This window comes from Narcine bancroftii, chromosome 11 (genome assembly GCF_036971445.1).
Source record: "Narcine bancroftii isolate sNarBan1 chromosome 11, sNarBan1.hap1, whole genome shotgun sequence".
Classification (NCBI taxonomy): domain Eukaryota; kingdom Metazoa; phylum Chordata; class Chondrichthyes; order Torpediniformes; family Narcinidae; genus Narcine; species Narcine bancroftii.
Window position 1 is genome coordinate 11,859,084 of NC_091479.1, and position 20,989 is coordinate 11,880,072.

The 20,989-nt window shown below is 46.5% G+C and overlaps 1 protein-coding gene across 1 annotated transcript in view; it reads right to left on the minus strand.

Moving 5' to 3' along the window:
• LOC138745523 (synaptotagmin-11-like) overlaps positions 1-20,446 on the minus strand; it is a 48,543-nt gene extending 28,097 nt beyond the window's left edge. Inside the window, exons 1-2 of the mRNA XM_069902618.1 lie at positions 19,281-20,446; positions 18,617-18,846 (exon numbers count right to left, since the gene is read on the minus strand). Coding sequence (XP_069758719.1) covers positions 18,617-18,683 — 67 coding nt within the window. The 5' untranslated portion in view covers positions 18,684-18,846; positions 19,281-20,446. The remainder of the gene's footprint in view (positions 1-18,616; positions 18,847-19,280) is intronic.
• Between the last annotated feature and the right edge of the window lie 543 nt (positions 20,447-20,989).

Below are 20,989 nucleotides of genomic sequence, written 5' to 3' on the forward strand. Positions count from 1 at the left end.
ACCTTTATATTCCTCAAAAGCCCTAACACTACATCTTTCGTAATCACTATACTCTCCATATTTACCCAATTTGCTTTTTTTATCTCACATATCCCAATATCCTTCTCCTTGGTGAATACCGAAGAAAAGAAACTGTTCAATATCTCCCCCATTTCTCTAGCTCCACACACAGTTTTCTGCTCTGATTCTCTAAGGGATCAATTTTGTCTCTCGCTTTCCTTTTACCATTAACATATTTGTAGAACCCTTTTGGATTAATTTTCACCCTGCTTGCTATAGTCTCCTCGTACCTTCTTTCAGCTTTCCTAATTCCTCTCTTAAGATTCCTCTTACATTCAATGTATTTTTCAAACATCTCCTTAATTCCATGCTTCTTATACCTAATGTACGCCTCCCTTTTTCTTCGAACTAAGTTTCCAATATTCCTTGAAAACCACGGCTCTCTCAAACCTTTTGCCCCTCCTTTTAACCTAACAGGAACGTAAAGCTTTTGCACTCTCAAAATCTGATCTTTAAAAGACTTCCATCTCTCTATTACATCCTGCCTATAAAACAAATTGTCCCAATGCACACCCTGTAAGTCCTTTCGCATCTCCTCAAATCTAGCTTTTCCCCAATCAAAACCCTCAACCCTTGGCCCTGACTTATCTCTTTCCATAATGACATTGAAGCTGATGGCATTATGATCACTGGACCCGAAGTGCTCGCCAACACTAACCTCGAGGAAAACTCCACAAAGGGTGCACTGGAGGCCAGTATTGAAACCGGTAGCGGATCTCTCCCCCCCCTCCCCCACCCCGCTGCCGACAGCCTCCAGTCAGACTGCACTGGGGCACTGAGCGAGATGGTTAGAATCAAGTTTCTGATTCAGAAGTTAAACAAGAGAAGATCGGACTTGGAGACCGCTAACACAAAACAAGGTCGCACTGTGAAAGCAAAAAGATGGTCGACGTTTCGGGTCGAGACCTTGTATCGCCACTCTCAGTCCCCAAACATCGACCATCCCTCTGCCTCTGTTGGTGCTACCTGACCCCATCTTGTCTGTTCCTCTGGGATTCCCTCATCTGTAGTCTCTTCTTATCCATTAGGCCTTTCTAGGAACCCCAGGACACAATCCGGAGACAAAATCTTTCTTCATTACAATTAGAGGATTTCTTCCAACGCAGCTTGTAGATGGAACTCGCACAAACTCTCCCCAATAGTTGATTCATATCACAAAGTTTACCAGAAAAGAAAGGCAAAAGCTTTTTTCTCCTAAGCCCCTTTCACACGTGCATCCCAGTAAATCGGCTGTTCAGTGTCCTGGAATAGGAAGGGGGGGTTTGGCCTTTCGCACTAGACCACTCCTAACTGGGGACACTGAACGCTTTCACACCTGCAAGGGTTTATCCCCGGCGTTTGGTCAGTTCCACCTTGGATCGGAAGTCCTGCTTGCCTGTTTCACACTTGCCTGATCTCAACGCCGGCGTCTGCAGACACCAGGGATTGTACTAGGGGTTGAGGCTGTCAATCCCTGGTGTGAGATGATGATGTCTGATGCCAGCATTGAGCTTTCACACTTGCCATTTTAAAGGCCAATTGGCGTTCGATGCCTGGGATCACTGGCAAGTGTGAAAGGGGCTCATCAGGTAATTCATGTTGATTTATGACTATCTAATCCCTTTGACATCTCACGTGGAAATACATATATAATGATTTGCAAGCATACCGTTAATGTATTTTTTGAAATGAAATGTTTTTTTTAAAATACCAGCTGATTAGCATCTCTTGCCCATCCTCAACTGCCCTTTTGATGTGTCCTTGTCTGAACATTCTACCCAGAGTGCCGTTGGGAAGGGAGTTACAGAATACTGGCACAAGGTATTTTCAGGATTGGAGTCCCGAGGATTCAGGTGTTGGTGCTGGGCAGTGACGTTAGAGCGGGAACTGGCTCTGGCTGAGGGCAAGGAGAGTTCCCGAAGGGCACTGAGGGCTTCCTCATTGTGACAGAGGTTTGCATCGGAGTTCACTCTGATCTGACCTGGGATCCCTTGCAGCTGGCCCAGGCTGCAGGAGGTGAACCCACGGACACACCGTGTCTCTGAGGGGACTCTCTCTTGCTTCTCTTTCGCTGATTGCAAGGGGCGCCAGGTCAATGCCGAGGGTGAATCTCCGTCTGCCTTGTGGCAATATCGTGCAATATTACATGACAATAAATAGTGTCTGATCTGGGCAGAAGTGTGCAGGGTAAGGATGTTGGTGGGAACGAATCGTCAAGTGACCTGCTTTGTCCTGCCCTCTCCCAGGAAAGTGGAGAGCATTCCAACACTCTCTGGAATTGTGGACCGTGGGAATGATTTTGGGTGTTAGAGCCACTTCACACAGTCCTCTTATAGCTTCTAGATTGGAGGTGGAGCAAATTGAGTTTCTAGTCTTCACTGCCCAAGAATGCACATGGTGATGCCCTCAGAGATGGTAACACACTTGAATGTTTTAAAATTTTAATTTAATTATACAACACAGTAACAGGCCCCTTCTGGCCTACATGCCTGTGCTGTGAAACCCTACATCAGCACAGTTAAGGTAACGCTGTTACAATGCCAGCAATTGTGACCAGGGTTCGAATTCGGTGCTGTCTGTAAGGAGTTGCGCGTTCTCCCAGTGTCTTCATGGGTTTTCCCCCGGGGTCTCAAGTTTCTTCCCACCATTCAAACAAAAAAACCGTGTGGGGGTTGTAGGTCAACTGGGTGGAACAGGCTCGTGGGCCACAATTGCCCATTACTGTGCTGTGATGTCTAAATTTTTTTAAAAATAATGTCTAATTAATGACCAAGCCTTGGGAATATGGGATGAAACCAGAGCACCCAGAGGAAACCCACATGGACTGAGAGGAATTTACAAACTCCTTCCACGCAGCGCCAGATTCTAACCCAGATCGCTGATTCTGTAATAGCTTTGCACTAACCACTACACTATCCATGTCTCTTAATGTCAAGGACAGGCAGTTGGACGCTCGCTTGAGATGGTCACTTCTGTGGTGTGAGTGCTAATCGTCGGAATGTCGTCTAGATCTTGCTTCATTCATACAGAAGTTGTGAATGGGATTGAACATCTGACCAAATCAGTTGTGGATGATTTGAAGTCCCTTCGCTGAGGGCACCTGGGGCTGGAAACCTTGCTTGAGTATCTCCTGCAGTGATGACATGGAGTTGGGTGAGTGATGTCCAACTACAGCTATGTTCCATTGTGCAAAATATGAACCTAGGTGCATTTTCTCATCAATGACCATGGACCCGTTTTACTAGGTCTTCCTGATCACGTTCAAGTTCAGACTGATTGCCAGAATAGATACACGACATCACAGTGGAGAGGGCCAAGAACTTCAAATTCCTGGATGTCAGCATCTCTGAGGATTGGTCCTGGAGCTTCCTTGTCGATGCAGTGGTTATACTTCGTCAGGAGTTTGAGGGGATTTGGTATGTCACCAAAGACTCGTGAAAATTTCCACAGGTACACCGTGGAGAACATTCTGGCTGGTTGCACTGGAGGCGCAAGGAAAAAAAAAGGGCTGTTAACTCAGCCACAACCTCACCGACAATAGTCCTCACTCTATCGAGGACATCTACAAGAGACAGGGTCTTAAGAAAGCAGGCTCTATCCTCAAGGACCCCACTCCACCCAGGCCATGCCCTCTTCACTCTGCTGCCATTGGGAAGAAGGTACAGGAGCCTGGAGATGAGTACAAGGATAGCTTCTTCCCTGTGGCCATCAGATTCCTGAATGGACACTACCTCACTTTATCGGATTTTCTCGCAACATTTATTTATTTTCAAATGTTACATACCCATACTTGCATTGTGATGCTACCGCCAATCGATGAATTTTATAACATTCAGGTCAATAAGTTCTGATTCTGATACAACCCTGAGATTCTTTTTCCCTAAGGGCCAGACAGAAGTTCTTCCAATTATCAGTCATTGCACTCTGCTCTCAAGAAAATGATTTGTGCAGAAAACCGGGAAATGTAAACAAAGAAATAAATGTAAACAAGTCAACTGTGCATTACAACCAAAAAATATTCAGAAATAAATCATGTGCAAAGTACGAGTCCTTAAATGAGCCCCTGATTGAGTTTGTGGTTGAGGGGTCTGATGGTGGAGGGGGAGCTGGTGGCACCTAAACCTCGAACCTGATGGTAGCAGTGAGAACAGAACATGTGGATCGCTGCTGCCCCCCAACTGCAGCATTCCCTGCAGATGTCCTCGATGGTGGGGAGGGTTTCACCGGTCACATGGTGGACTGCGTCCACTACCTTTTGCAGGGCTTTCTGCTCAAAGGTATTGGTGACCCCAGGATACAGCCGGACCGCGCACAGTGCACCACACATCTGTAGAAGTTTGCCAAAGTTTCCGACATCATACCGAACCTCTGCAAACTCCTGAGGAAGTCGAGGCGCTGACGTGCTTCCTTCACTATGACATTAGGGTGCTGGGTCCTAGAAAGGTCCTCTGAGCTGGTGACTCCCATGAGTTTAAATTTGCTCCCCCTCTCCACCGCTGAAACCCCAATGACCACTAAATCTGCACCCCTAGATTTCCCTTCTTAAAGTCCACAATCAGCTCCTTGCTTCTGGTGACATCGAGTGCCTTCCTTAGTCGAGGCTTGGACACTCACTTTAACTTCACCTCTAGAATACAGATGCTTGGTCCAAGGCTCTAATGAGGTCTGGAGCAGAGGTGGGGGGGGGTGGGGGGGGTGGGAGGGGTTGCCGTCAGGAATTTGGGATCACACAGGTCGGAAATAAAGCCACAACCTTCAGATGCAGATCAACTGGGCCATGGAGCTGAACCCCGAGAAACACGAGAGGTGAACAGCAGGACATGCTCAACAACTGGTGACAAGCAACTTACCAGGAAGAGTATCACGTGTTCCTTCCTCTCTCACCAATTCCAGGAGTGTTGCACTCATTGGTTGCTTTCATCACCTTTATTTAAGATCAATGTGATCACAATTAAATTTAATTGGGCAACACTTGGCTCTGATGCACACTTAAAATAAACTCATAAACAGCTGGGTAATGAGAAATCCATTCTTTCAATCCCAACCTGTCACAGAACATTGACCATATTGATTGTTTGCTTGTTGTTCCTTTCCTGAAGCAAGCAATTAAACACACCTTCAGCCCACAATAGGACAGGGACTGAACAGCTTGACCCTTGAAGGAGGATCGGTGATAGAATCCCTTTCTGTTCCCCAAGATAAGCATTGAAGCGAAGAATGACCTGGCCGGCAGCTATGCACATCGCCTGCGTCCTCAGTGTACTAAATGCAGGGGTTGTTACCAGTGCTATAAATCTGTCTGGTTTCTACAATTACCAAAGATCAATGATGCTTATTAAAAACCTAACAACTCTGTCTTAGCTCAGCCAATGTGGCTGGAGTGCATCGCAAGAGGATTACACTGGACAACAAATATCTTCAAACGGTTTGCTTCCTGACAAAAAAAAATTGGTGATTAATAATAGACGACTTCAAGCTGAACACAAAGATAACTCCAGATTTGCACTGTGACGTAGGAAGCTGGAGAAACCACGCGTTTCGTCGCTGACACATGGTGTTCATTCCACTGACTTAAAGATGTCTTTATAGGTCAGATGGTACACAGCCTCTGAAGCGTCTCGTGTCAGTGTCCAACAATAGTCGGCCAGTGTTGATGGATTCCAGTTGCCCTGGTGAAAGCGCAATGTCCTGGTGAAAACCTTTCACCGTGTTCGCCACTGACGGCACCAGCGGGGAAGGAGTCCAAGTGCGAAGGCAGAAAATTAATTTTCAATTATATGTTGCACTGCATGGTTTTGTATGTTTGAAGTAGACAGGCAATCACAAAAATAGATTGTCTAAAACAATGCTACGTGTCAGGAATATTTTATGATCCATAAAATACACCCACAAGCATTCAGGAGGCAAAATCTTTGTTGGCCAGTGTCACTAAGGAGAGATATTGATCACACAATGAACCACTGGAGGAAGTATCCATGCGTAGAAATGGTCAGTCAATGTCTCGCGTTAGGACTCTTCATTGAGACTAAAGTTAAAAGAAAAAGGGGGTGATATTATGCATATGAAGGGGGAAAGGAGATGGGGAGGGGCCAACAGTGGGAGGCTTCGGGGGAAGTCCTCTCGTACATCTGTGAGATAGGAGGCGATACCTCCAAGAAGGCAGCCAACATCGTGGAAGGTAACCACGATGGAAGAGCACCGAGGGGCTCTGCGCCGAAGGGCAGTGAGGTGCGGGCGAGAAACCCACACAGGCCCCGGCCTGCTGGTGACTTGCTGACAAAGGACTCACACCAGAGGGATTAGCCTTTAGGCCGAGTCCCGACGATTTTGAATTCGCGCCCTTCACCCTCGCGCCTGCGCCAACTGAACTCCAATGCGGGAACCCGCCACACACGCGGCAACCGAAGACTCGCGAATAATGTGCACAGGAATCCAGATGGCCGCGGCCAGCCTACGGATCCCGGGTCTCCGATTAACACGGTAAGTGTGCACATTTTGGCTCTGCCGTGCCTCTTTGTCAAATGCAACATAATCTGTGTAAATTTTATATTTTTTTATATTTAAAAAAAAATCAGTTGTACGTGCGGATGGACCCAAATTGCAAGTTGGGGAGTACCTGCAATACATTTTGTTTAATTATATAATAAATGTAATATTGAATATTTATGCAACTTTGAATATTTTTACTGTATGTATCTATCCTTTTAAATTTATAATCTCTTTTCTGTATAATGATGGTAAATTAATTTATACAAATGTTGCTGGTGTATCTTATGTAGCTGAAGCAAGCAAGAAATTTAGTGCACCTATACATTTAACTTAGAAGGCACTTCTTCTTCTTTGGCTTGGCTTCGCGTACGAAGATTTATGGAGGGGGTAAATGTCCACGTCAGCTGCAGGCTCGATTGTGGCTGACAAGTCCGATGATAAAAGCTCATAATCCTCCATCCCAGTGAATCTCCTCTGTGATCACATCCCTTGTGAGGATCACAGAAACAACGCCAAGTGTAGAATGATGGTCGACTGGATCTGTCAGGTTAAACCGAGGTCCTGCCACTCTATGCAGGGTGGATCTGGAGGATTCCATGGAGTGTTTCCAAGAGCTGGGATTGTCACATGGACAAGACTTGTCACTCGTGCAGGGTGTGCACCCAGATTCCTGATGAAAATTATATCAACCACAAATATTTTTGAAGGAAAGTCATGAAGGCTCCCAGTCAAGAAATCTCCTGAAAAATTAAGCCCCTCCTTTTAAACGCCATGTTCCGAACTGCTGTGGGTCTTCACGGAATCGCCAAAGATTGATGAAAATTAAACTTTGCAGGCATTTAGCTTTCTGGAAGGGCTGCATTGCTTCCCCGAAGGGCTGCATTGCTTCCCCGTGACATTTGCAACCAGACAACTAAAGCCATGAAGTGACTGATAAATACTAGAAACAAGATTTTAATTGTTACTGACTGATAAATACTAGAAGCAAAATTTTAATTGTTACTGAGCGTTTTTTTTTACATCCCAAGATATTAATTAAAGTAACATGGCAAGCAATTTGCACACAGCGACCTCCCGTATAAATAGAACATGGAACATTACAGCACAGTACAAGCCCTTCAGTTGTGCTGACCTATGTAAACCTACTCCATAACAATCTAATTTTTCCCCACCTCAGATCCACGACCCTCTAATTGTCTTACAATATTCTGAATAGTCAATAATATTTTGTTAATGGATGTTGTTCATGACGCCAAGGATAAATTAGGAATAGAATCAGGAAATAAAATAGACAGTCCCCAGGTTACAGACGAGATCTGTTCCTAGGTCTGTCTTTAAGTCGGAACATGCTGCCGTTCAGCTTTTAAATCATTAAAAAGCGTTTTCTTGCACTAAAATGCGGGCTAACAGGCATATGAGACTGATTTTGATCATTAACGGCGATGTGATCCTCGAGCCGATGAACCGCTGAGGCCACAGATAGTCTGTTCGTAAGTACAAGTTCGTAACCCGGGGACTGCCTGTAATTGGTTACTTTACACCCAGCCGAATTCCGATACCAACAACAATACAGCCTCTGCTCTGCGGTGAGCTAGCGAACGGAGAATTCGACCACAGAAGTGAGAGGGATAACCACAGGGAGAGAGCAGAGTGCTGACTAACCGAACATCAAGCGCACACGCCCACTGACCGCAACGGTTCCCTTGCATCAGATGGAATTAATTGTACCAATTAGCAAATCAATTATTCACCCAAAGTCGGACTGGTCCTGGAGTCGCCTCCAGTTCGAAGCAAATGAGCTGACGGCTATTTCTCAAATTGCTCTCGATTCAGGAGGGATCTTGCACGCGAGGCCATTTTTTTTCTCCCAGATGCCCATTTTATATCTTGAAAGTTTTATGTTAAGCTGACAGTGAGTTGATTCGTAATGAAAGCAAGCGTTCGGTTCCCATTCCTGAGGTGAATGAAACGTCCAGAGCCAACTGAATCTGCAGAAAAAAAAACCCAGCTGAGAAATAGATAGAATCGGGCTCGCACTGCAGAATAGCAGGAAACAAGAGTGTATTAGTCAGCAAATGTACTCAGGCAATGATTGATTAGTTGACTCAGGGATAATAGATCCAAGTCACATCTATGGAGCGTCAATCAATCGAGAGTGTTGCGATTAGTAGAGATTAGAGGCTCTGTGTACAAATGTGTCTACAGATAAAATGGCATGAATTTCTCCAGTTGTGACCCGTTCCCCCATGTCCCTTCCCATCCAACTGTCTCCTCTAAGTCAGTGGTCACCTGGTACAATGAGAAAGTAAAAACACAAGGCTGGAGAAACTCAGCAGGTCAAACAGTGTGTAGCAAGGATAAAGACACGTCGCCAGCGTTTTGAGCTTGAGGCCTTTTGTCAGGGTGTGGAAAAATGGAGGTGGGCGCCAGAACAAAATGGTGGGTGGGGAGGGGCAGGCAGAAGAGCACGGTCCCACAGGCAGGTGGATGGGAGGGAGGGCACAGCAGCAAACAGAGGGGAGGGGGAGCTGGCTCTGTGAATGGAGAGCTGGAGGAAAGAAGACAAAGGGAAAGGAGGGAGAATGAGGCTGGCAGAAGTCGGTCAATGCCATCCAATGAGTGTCCAGATGGAAAATCAAGTGTTGTTCCTCCAATTTACAGGCGGTCTTGGTGGGATACAGACAGACAGACAGACAGGTCAGCATGGGAGTGGGGCAGTGAGAAAGGTTCATTTCACAAGCCGTCCAGCAAGTCACCTCCAACACCCATACAGCCTTCAAAGTAACAGAGCACAAGAGTACGTTAGAGTGCGGGGTGTTACAGCGAGTGCCTCCTATCTGTGCCCAATGATCACCCCTTTTTGTCTGTTGGCCTGTACTCCTACCCTTGCTCTTTCTTTCCTTATGAGACCACCCGCAAATTGGAGGAACAACTCCTCATGTTCATTGGGGCACCCTCCCACCGGATGGCCTTAATATTGATTTATCTGGTTTCCGTTCAGAACCCCTCTCTCCTCTAGTCCTGTCTCTCTCTCATCCCTTTTGCCTGTCTCCTTTCACGGAACCAAAATGAATTCTCACCTTTCCTCTTATCATATCCAATCTGCACCTTTTGGCTGTTAGGTCAAGATTCCTCCCCCTCCCATTCTCCCACCTTGTGGTGATACGACCACCAGCCGACTGCAGGGGGCGATCTCGGTGTCTGCAGGAAGATCACCTAAGGGGCTGACTCCACCTGGCCGGCTGTCCATCAGCCGACCTGAATAGACCCCCTGAGGGGGCTGACTCCACCTGGCCGGCTGTCAATCAGCCGACCTGAATATAGACCTGAGCCGGCCCCTCCTGAGCCAGTCACACGGGGAGCCACCAAGGCTTGAACTGGTGTAAAGACTTTTACTGGAATAAAGCCTGTTGTACAGTGTTTCGAGTTTTGTGCTTGCTTGTTGCTACTTCAGTACACCCACCACACCCCATAATCTTTAATTAAGATTTTAATGGTGTGACACCGGCGGAGCTCCTCCAGCAATTTTGTCTGTTTTTACCGCAATCTCAGCATCTGCAGACTTTCATGTTTCACCCCCTTTCTTTCCTTCTCCCCGGCTTTTTAATTCAGGTGCCTACTCAGGCCTGAAACGTCGGCAATGTATCTTTACCTCCTAAGGACGCTGCGAGACCGGCTGAGTTCCTCCAGCATTTCTGTGTTTTTAGTACCTCGCAGCCCCCTTCTTTGTACCATATATTTTGGTGGATAAGGCGAGACCCCAATTTCAGTCAGAACCATCAGTGGCATTTCTCAAGTTTCAAGTCAAAAATATTAAAAGGTTTATGCCAACTCCAATCTGAGATTTATCATATGTTGTAAAGGCTGGAGAATTATTGTTTAGAGGGGAAAAACTGTCTAGACTGGGAGTGTCGGGGGGGGGGGGGGGGGCGGGGGTGGGGAGAAGATTTAGGTACAGTATAGAAAACCATAAATTTGGACAGAGCAAACCTCCTGCACCGTAAATTTCTATGAAGTGATCTAATACAACGATGTGCACTTTTATGGCCACTCAGACATAAAATACTGCTGAGGCTGGAAGTAGTATCCAGTAAGCTTGGCAGAACAAGCGCTGACTTCAGATCGATGAATGTTCCATTTTGGCGGTGCTTCATCCACATGAGATGCTCGATTTATTTCCTTCTGCAAGATGCAGCCTTGTCTCCAATTTCCAGCACTTTCTGTTTTTATTCAATACAAGGACATGGTTGGCGTAGCCGTCAGCCCAACACCTTTGCAGCGCCAGCGATCAGGACCGGTGTTCAAATCACGTGCTGTCTGTAAGGAGTTTGCACGTACTCCCTGTGTCTGCGTGGGTTTTCCTCGGAGGCTCCGGTTTCCTCCCACCCTTCAAAATGTACTGGGGGTATAGATTAATTGGGTGCAAATTGGGTGGCACGGACTCGTGGGCTGAAGAGGCCTGTTACCGTGCTGTATGCCTAAATTTAAAATGTTTGGGTCAGAGACACGTTTTTTTTTTTCCTTTATTTGCTGCCCCTGTGCTCCACGGTTTTAAATTTGTAATTAAATAATTTACGTGATCAAAGTCCACGTTCTAGATTTTATTTGAAGTTATTTGTATACATTTTGGTTTTACCATGGAGAAATCACAGCACTTTTTATATATCATCCCCTCGTTTCAGATTTATTGTCAGAGTGCAAACACGATGTCCCAAATTTGCCAGGGTTTGGGACATTTGGCTTCACAGGTGTTTGTGAGTCCTCAGGTATGTTTAATTGCTTCATTGGTTCAGGTATAGGAGAGCTGGGCTTGTTTCAAAGCTTTTGATCATATGCGAATTGTTTGATTACAAAGTTAAAACAGTGGGGCGCAGAGGCGAATAAAGGGGAAAAAATGACTTTGTCCCAAACATCTGGATATTGCCTTGAAAGTACTGCAGATCCCACTTTCAGGCCGGTTATTTTGTGGGCATAAAGAGTCGCCGGAGGTACTCAATGGGTCAGAAAACAATTCAGGGCAGGGCCCTTTGTCAAGACTCATTATTCAAGTGCTGAATGACACACTTTCACGGAGTGTCTGTACATTCAAAGAGCTGCCATAGGATGATGTGCTGAGTAGCCTTATATCAGCCAAATTATTCTTTTAATTATATTGAATTGACTTGAGAGAAATACTCCAATGTCCTCCCATTAAAACATAATTGGAACAGTAGCAGTTGTGGGATAATATATATTCACCTGAGAGTCAGACTCTGAAATCCATTCTACACTAATGTATGAAATTTACTGCTGCTTTCACCGAATGTATCAGACCCTCAGCCTAGCTTCCTGGAACGGAAGGGCAGGCACAGGTGGCGCAATGCCTTTACAGTGCCAACGCTCGGGACAACCCGCGATCGAATCCCACGCTGTCTGTGAGATTGTACATTCTCTCCCCGTGTCTGCGCGGGTTTTCTCCGGGGGCTCCGGTTTCCTCCCACCCTTAGCGTAGGGTGTAAAATGGGCCGCACGGACTCAGGGCCGAATTGGCCTGTTGCCGTGCTGTGCGTCTAATTTAAAAAAAGGGCGACAAAGAATTAAACAGCCCAGAAGGGAAATGGCAATTTAAACTATGCTTTCCCTTGCAACTGCGGCAACCGTGCCTGCCTGTCCCGTATCGGACTTGTCAGTCACCAACAAGCCTGCAGCAGACGTGGACCTGCCCCTCCATAAATCTTCGTCCGCGAAGCCAAGCCAAAGAAGAAGAAAAGAAATTAAATCCAGACAGTATCAGTGAAAGAGTTAAATACTGCACCCTCAAAGCCATGCAGACAGCAGTTACAAAGTCCTTGCTGAAAAGACACCGCAGAAAACACCCTAACTGCTTCGGGTTTCCATTCACATACAGCCCTTCACTTCAAAAATGCAAAGAGAAATAGGAATAAAGGAGACTTTGAAAGCTGGAGAAGGCGTCTGAAGGATGGACAAGCCATTATTAAATGCCAGTCAGCGCAAGAAAGCCCAGCAAATACCCAGTGACCCTTTACACAGCAAATGAAGCTCATATTCACTCTGCCTAAAACTTAGTCCGCAATAATTTGTATAAATCCTAGCCCCTCATAAAAACTTAAGGCCACTCCAAAATATGCAAACTTTAAGGACAGAGATGTATTCACCTGCCTCACAGAAGCTGCAAGTCAGTTGAAATTTAAGTCTGCTTACTTACTCATGTTGGTGTTAAAGCTACGTCCCCAGTTCAAGAACTTTCATCTCCCAGTTGGAACCTGATGCAAAGTTGGCATCGTGCTGAACGGCAGGCAGCAGGCTGGTTTTCGGATCGACAGGCAAAATCGGTTGTTTCCCTCCTCCCCACCCCTCTCTGCCAACTTAACTTGATCGCTATGGAGGCAAAGCTTGTCTGTGTCAGATTGATTTCCACTCAGGAGCTTCTCCACAGTTGATTTGGCCAAACCTGTGGGAGGTTTAGATAAACAGCGAAGGATGATTCATCTGAGCCATTCTCTTCTTCATTGAGAGAAAAAGGCTCAGATGGTAAAGATAGAAACCAGACAATGGAGCCGATCCAGCTGCAATCATAAATCCCTTCAAGATCCCAAGTATTTAACCCTTTAGCCCCTGTCGATTATTTTCTCCCCAAATTTGGTGAGACTCCTCAACAAATAAACTCAAGCGGGGATTCATTTAAAGAATATTACTTTTGCTGTTCATTAATTTTCCTCCTACGCTGTATTGCAGTTTGTTTACATTTCTTTATTTGTTTGCATGTGTACAATGAGTAGTCTCTTTGCACTAAATCTGCCTTGTCCCCAGGGAAAAGAATCTCAGGGTTGTCATAAATATAAATTTAATATAGACATTCAACACAATTTCGGCCCACGTCGCCCAATTTACACCCAATCTACATGCCCGCTACGTATCAAACTGGAACCCCCAGGGAAATCCCACGCAGACACAGGGAGAACGTACAAACTCCTTACAGACAGCGCGTGATTCGAACCCCAGTTCTGATCGCTGGCGCCGTAAGGCATTGTGCTAACTGTGCCACCCAAGGCACGTTTGACAATAAATCTGAAATCTAAAATATGAGAGGATGTGGGTTAAGGGCGAAAGTTGAAAAATTGAAAGGGAACATCTTCACACAGAGAGTGGTGGGAGTGTGAATTTAAAAAATATGGACAGGTACATGGGACCAGGCAGAATAATAATCTAGCACCTGGCGTCCCTAGGCGGTCTCCCCTCTAAGCCTGAGCAGCAAAGATCTCCAAGATTTCTACAGGTGTACCGCAGAGAGCACTGTCTGGCTGCATCACTGTGTGGTATGGAGGTGACAGGGGGGAAAAAAATCCCAGATTGTTGTGAACTCAGACCTCACTTCATGAGAGCTTCTGCAAGAGGCAGTGTCTTAAGAAAGCAGCCTCTATCCTCAAGGACCCCCACCACCCAGGCCAGGACTCTTCACTCTGCTACCACTTGGAAAAAGGTCCAGGAGCCTGAAGACGAGCACTCAGCGGCACATGGACGACTTCTTCCCCGCTGCCATCAGATTCCTGAATGGACCATGAACCACAGACACTGCCCCATCTTTTCCTATTTTCTTGCACTATTTATTTTGAAATGATGCTGCCACTAAACAACAAATTTTGTGACACGTTCGTGACAATAAATTCTGATTCTTAACTTTCACAGGGGTTGTTACATCCATGGATTGTCACCTTGTTGCCGAGACTGATGCCGTCTGGAGCTCTGCTCCTGGTAGGGCCACCCATGGTGGTAAGACCGAGGGTGATAACAATCCAACCGAGACCTCTACAGGTGGATGAAGGGACTCTGAACTCGACGGCTGTGAAGGCTGCAACAAATTCCTCAGCTCCCATTGTCGTGGTTTCTAGGCCGTTGGAACTAGTTGGTTGATTTGTGAAGTATCGTGTGCTTCTTGGAGAGCAACATCAAGTACACGTTTCTTTGTTGACATTTATGAGCTCTGTGCCCAGGAACCAACAAGCAGACGAATAGATGGGAGATCCATTGTTACATATGCAGGAACATATTTCGATCCTCTCGTTAACTACACATCTTTGGCACAGGTACGGAGACAGGGAGTGGGGGGGAGAGGGGGGGAGGAAATACACGCACAGGCATCTTCGCTCTGCGGAAAATGGAACGAAAGCCATCACCCTCAAGTGATAGCCATGATGACATCAATGAAGAGTCTGCCTCCACACATCGCTGGCCATAATGGGATTTGCTTTATGTTATTTGTGAAGAATCTGTCCCGACCATCTTTACAGATAACTCAACTTTTTGAAAAGGTAGCTGGAGATTGAAGGCAGCATGGTCTACATGAACTTCAGGAACCCATATGACAAGCATCCACTTATCAGTCAGGTCCAGAAGGTTAAGGCACAAGGGATCTAATGTAGCTAATTGAATTTAAATTGATTATGAAGGGCAAGAGTATAGATTTCAGATTCCTTTTCAGAGAAAATAAACGACCTCACACGCAACCCTGAGATTCTTTTTCCTGCCGGCACAGCAGAATTTCCACTAATTGGTAGTGCAAAACAAACAGTACACAGTGTAAATGTAAACAAACTGACTGTGCAATTAATTCAGAGAGAACAAATAATTAAAACAATAAAAGTGCACAAGAATTCTTAAATGAGACCCTGACTGAGTTTCTTGTTGAGGGGTCTGACACCTGAACCTGGTGGGTGTGGGTCTTTCCCAATGGCAGCAGCGAGAGCAGAGGGCGTGCTGGGTGGAAAGGGTCTTTGATGATCGCTGCCGCCCTCTGATGGCAGTGTTCCCTGTAAATGTATTCAATGGTGATGTCCTGGGCTGTGTCCACTCCCTTCTGGAGGGCTTTACGATCAGGGGTATTGGCGTCCCCGCACCAGATGGTGATGCAACCGGTCAACACCCTTTCCACCGTACCTCTGTAGAAATTTGCCAGGGTTCCAGGTGTCATGCCAAACCTCCACAAACTCCTGAAGTGGTGGAAGGATGCTTTTTCTGATAACAAGTTTGACCACCAAATTATCCAAAATCAAAGGACAAGCAAGTTATTGGTATCCTTCCAACGAACCAATGCTAAAACACTCTTGCATGCAACTTTACTAATACAATTATAAGAGCTTATTAATTTCAATTTGTTTTTCACCTGTCTCCTCAGTATGGTCCTTCAGCATTGATGTCATTCACTATGGTCTCCATGGCAGTTTGGAGTCATTTCCTGTCCCTTAATGGACTTGCTCATTGAGTGAAATTGTTATGAATGTATAACTGTTACCTGGGATTAAGCCAAGAGGCTCAATTTCAGGTCAGGGATTTAAATTATGCCAGGAACTGAGAAATGAATCATAGCATCTGTATTTAAAAAAAATATATACATACTGTAAATATCTGTGTAATCATTGAATTTTTGGACCAATATTTCAGGTCAAATATGGGAGCGGTGGGGGGGGGGGGGGGAGGAAAGAAAAGTTTTGCTCAGATCAAACTTTTGACCTTGGTAAGTATCTGCATCGTTCAAAGGGCAGCAGGAGTTTGGATGGCCAGGACCGGATGGTGAGTCCACTTTTGGGGCGGGCGGTCTGGGCCTTGGAGCCCCGATAGGCAGGTGGCTGGGGCGAGGATCCACGGTCGGGGCCTCGGGAGCTCGGATAGGGGGGGCGGCGGCCAAGGTGAGCATTTGCAGTCAAGGCATTGGGAGCTTGAATGGGTGGGGGGGGGGCCGGTCAGGGGTCAAAAAAGGGGATGGGGTTGACTTTTACATGGAATAGACAATCTACAAGTATATACACAAGTTCTCCCTTTTCCTTCAGAACTACAGTGTGTTCAATGCAGTAAGAAGGCATTTGGATCACCATCTCTTAACCCACATAATCATTCATACCTGGTCGCTGTCTGGAAGTTTACTGAGCAAAATTTCGTTCCCTCCAGAACGACTGTGACTGCACCGCAACAATTTCACATCCTCCGAATGTTGCTCAAGGATATACTAACATTAGTGTGGGAGCCCACTGTTTCTTTGTTGACATTTATGAGCTCTATGCCCAGGAACCAACAAGCAGACGAATAGATGGGAGATCCATTGTTACATATGCAGGAACATATTTCAATTCTCTCGTTAACCACACATCTTTGGCACAGGTACGGAGACAGGGAGTGGGGGGATGGGGGGGGGGGGAGGAAATACACGCACAGGCATCTTCGCTCTGCGGAAAATGGAACGAAAGCCATCACCCTCAAGTGATAGCCATGATGACATCAATGAAGAGTCTGTCCACCACACATTGCTGGCCATAAAGGGAAAAAAACACAAGAACATAAGAAATGGGAGCAGGAGTCGACCATCTGGCCCATCGAGCCTGTTCCGCCATTCAATGAGATCATGGCTGATCTGATGATAGGCTCATCCCCCATATCCCTTAATTCTCTTCCTATGTAAAAATCTATCAAACTATGCCTTAAATATATTTACCGAGGCCACCTCCACTGCTTTAATGGGCAGCAAATTCCATAGATATATCACCCTCTGGGAAAAGCAGTTCCTCCTCATCTCTGTCCTAAACCCTACTACCCTGAATTTGGAGGCTACGTCCCCTAGTTCTGGTTTCCCCCATCAAATGGAACAACTAACCTACCTCTATCTTATCAATGCCTTTCATAATTTTATTATTCGACAAGATCCCCTCGCACATTTCTAAATTCCAGCGAGTACAGTCCCAGACAACTCAATCTCCTCATAAGCCAACCCCCTCATCTCTGGAATCAACCTCCTCTGCACCGCCTCCAAAGCCAGTCCATCCTTCCCCGAGTAAGGAGACCAGAACTGCATGAAGTCCTCCAGATGCAGCCTCACCAGGACCTTGTACAGTTGCGGCGTTACCTCCCTGCTCCTAGATACAATCCCTCTGGCAACGAAGGCCAACATTTAGCCTGCTGCACCTGCAAACCAACCTTTAGCAATTCATAATTGAAACTGTAAATTCATTTTCTTCCTGAAGACTTCCAAGTCCCATGACAAATTAGACATAGATCTGACTAGATTTACAAAGGAAGACTGATTATGGGGAGAAGGCCAGGCAGTGGGGCTGAGAGGGAGAATGAATAAATGGCAGGGCAGACTAGATGGGCTGAATAGCCTGTTGGTGCTCCTATGGCTTCTGGTGTTATGGCTCCAGGGTCCAGACCAGTCATTCTCAACCATTATTTTGGTTACAGCTCCCTTAGTTGTTTTCTTAAAGGTTGCGGGCACCCATAGTACTGACGTCGGAGAAGAACTCATCCTATAATGGTTTGTGTTAAATAAACTTAAAATTTCTTTCCCTGTGTGTTGGTGATGCACCTGGCTACGTATATATGCCACCTTCTCCGTTCCTGGGCAGTCAAATTTCCAAGCCAGGCTGAGATACAAGATGGAAGATTCAACTTATTGCCAAGTAATAGAAACAGCGCAACATTACACGAAATGTGTTTTCGTTTGCCAAAAGATAGAACTTGCCTGAAACAGCAAGAATGGCTTGGTTAGTGTAAGAGCGCCAGCGATCGGGACTGGGGTTCGAATCCCACCCTGTCTGTAAGGAGTTTGTACGTTCTCTCCGTGTCGGTGTGGATTTCCCCCCGGGGGAAATTTTGTCCTCCCAAAAATGTACGTTAATAGGGCAGCACTGACTCAAGTGACCAGTATGTCAAAATTTAATTCTAAAAAAAATTAGAATAATGTTGCACCTATGGGTTCACCTCCAACACTCCCACAGCAACACAGTGGAAACCAGCAGAAGTCTGGGCTCCAGCCCTGAACCAATGCAACCAGCTTTCCCCAGCACACCTGTGGGAGTTGAGCTCAGACTCCACACACTGGTGGCATTGAGACCTCAGACTGCCTGCCTGTCCAACAACGTGTGGCACCATCCAGAACCACTGTTGCCCACAGAACATGCAGGGACCAGAAGGCTGCAAGTCTGACCTGGTTAACGGGTAACTCAGCCCCGGAATCACAAGCATCATAGGGCCAAAAGGATTTTTTTTTTTTTTAAAAAGTGCACACAACTAAAAATTGTAAATCAAAAATCCTGTGACATACCTGGCAGGGAGCCACTGGAGTGGGCGGTAAGGTGATACCCCGCATCTGAACTTCCAACTAGTGACATTTCGGAAACTTTGCTGGGTCACGCAACATGGAGACACCATCCCCTGTCGGACAGTTCAACTCCGGGCAACAGCTAAAACAGGCGGTGTCACTTCCCAGCCGTCCCTGTACTAAACACAGCCCCCTCTTGGGTTGCAGAATTTATTCTGCTCCGGTCACGGGGTCTGGAGAGAGAGAAAGAGAGAGAGTAATTAACAGTAGCTGATTGAGAAGGAAACAACATGAAACGCAGCCGGGCCACACCTGCAGAGGGAGGGCAGTCTATAAATCTCCATCTGTAGACCATAAGTTCGCTGATGAGGCGTAATGATCACACGTTTATGCACCCAAAATCCTAACTTACAGCAGTGGGACAGGTACTTGGTATTAAGAAAAACCTTCAAAAGTAACTCCAGAGTAAAATACTTCAAGATTCAATTTGTAATAATTGTAAATAAGAGTGTGATAGGACATAAAATTGCTTTTTGTCTGCTGAAGGGCAGACAGATTTACCACCGGCAGGAATTTCCTGAAGGGCCTCTCACAGTCAGAGAAAGGGAAGCAAAAGAGAATTTCTTTACCCCCACCCCCCAGAGTCCCCAATTGTCCAAATATTCACCTCCAGCATTTCAAACCCGAGCTCCAGATCCAAACCTCCGACGCAGTCAGGAACCCTTCAGCGTCCTCATCACCTCCTCGCATCCCGGTTCCGATACCTGGCGCCCCTCTGGCCAGTTCGAGCCAGTCTCCAGCATGTTAAGTCAAAAAGACAATAAATAGGGGTCGTCCTCACATTACAATGGGTCTGCGTTCCAGTGCTCTTATTGTAAGTCGAAAGGAATCGTATGTTGAAAAGGGGCAGTGGGATCAGTGTGGGGAATGACATGGGGCTGTGGGGAGAGAACGGGGCAGTGGGATCAGTGTGGGGAATGACACGGGGCTGTGGGGAGAGAACGGGGAAGTGGGATCAGTGTGGGGAATGACATGGAGCTGTGGGTAGAGAGTGGGGCAGGGGGATCAGTGTGGGGACCGCCATGGGGCTGAGGGGAGAGCGCGGGACAGTGAGATCAGTGTGGGGACCAACTTGGGGCTGTGGGGAGAGAATGGGGTGTGGGATTAGTGTGGGGACTGACATGGGGCTGATGGAGAGAGCGGGGCAGTGGGATCAGTGTGGGGAATGACATGGGGCTGTGGGGAGAGAGCGGGGCAGTGGGATCAGTGTGGGGAATGACACAGGGCTGCGGGGAGAGAACGGGACAGTGGGATCAGTGTGGGGAATGACATGGGGCTGTGGGGAGAGAGTGGGGAAGTAGGATTAGTGTGGGGACAAACACGGGGCTGTCAGGAGAGAATGAGGCAGTGGGATCAGTGTGGGACTTGATACAGTGCTGTTGGGAGATACTAAACATCATAGCCTAGCCAAAATTCAAAGTACAGTACGGATTCTAACCATCGTAACTTTGAAAAATCTAAGTCAGACCATGTAAGTTGGGGGCAAAAAATAATCATAAATATTCAGTTATCCTCATGCAAAAGAAAGTGACGACAAAAGTGCAGAGAGTGACACGAATAAGTGGAATTGATGAATCAGGTGGAGATGGAGAACCTGGTTAGGTGGTGCTCTTAACGTCTCCAAGACCAAGGAGCGGATTGTAGATTTGTGGAAAGGGAGGCCATGGAACCACACACCTGCATTGGTGGAGAGGATTAGTATCTTCAGGTGCCTGGGAGTCCACATCTCCTGCGACCGGCACACAAAGACAACGGTGAAGAGGCCACACCAACATCTCTTCTTTCTCAGGAAATTTGTTACGTTTTCGAACACGCGATCGAACCTGCACAGGTCCATGGTGGGAAGTGTACTGGCTGGTTGTGTCCCAGCCTGCTTTGGCAATACAAGGACCCAGGAATGCAGAAGGTAGCAAACACATGGTCAGGTCGCCCATAGAAGACCTTGTGTAGGATACCCAGGTTGAATCAGCGGTGAAGAAGCAAAGCTGCCATTAATTTCAAGATAATGGAAGAGCAGGGATGTGATGTTGAGGCTTTTTAAGGCCCTGATGAGACCCCATTTGGAATATTGTGAGCAGTTTTGTGGTCCTATTCATGAAAGGATGTGTTGACATTGGAGAGAGTTCCCAAGGACGATTCTGGGAACGAAAGGGTTATTATATGACAAATGTTTGACGGTTCATGGAATTTAGAATGGGGGGGGGGGGAACCTCACTGAAACATGTTGAAAACCATGAACAGAGTAGATGTAGAAAGGTTGTTTCGCATTGGGGGAGAGTCTAGGACAAGAGGACACAACAGGATTGAAAGGGGTCC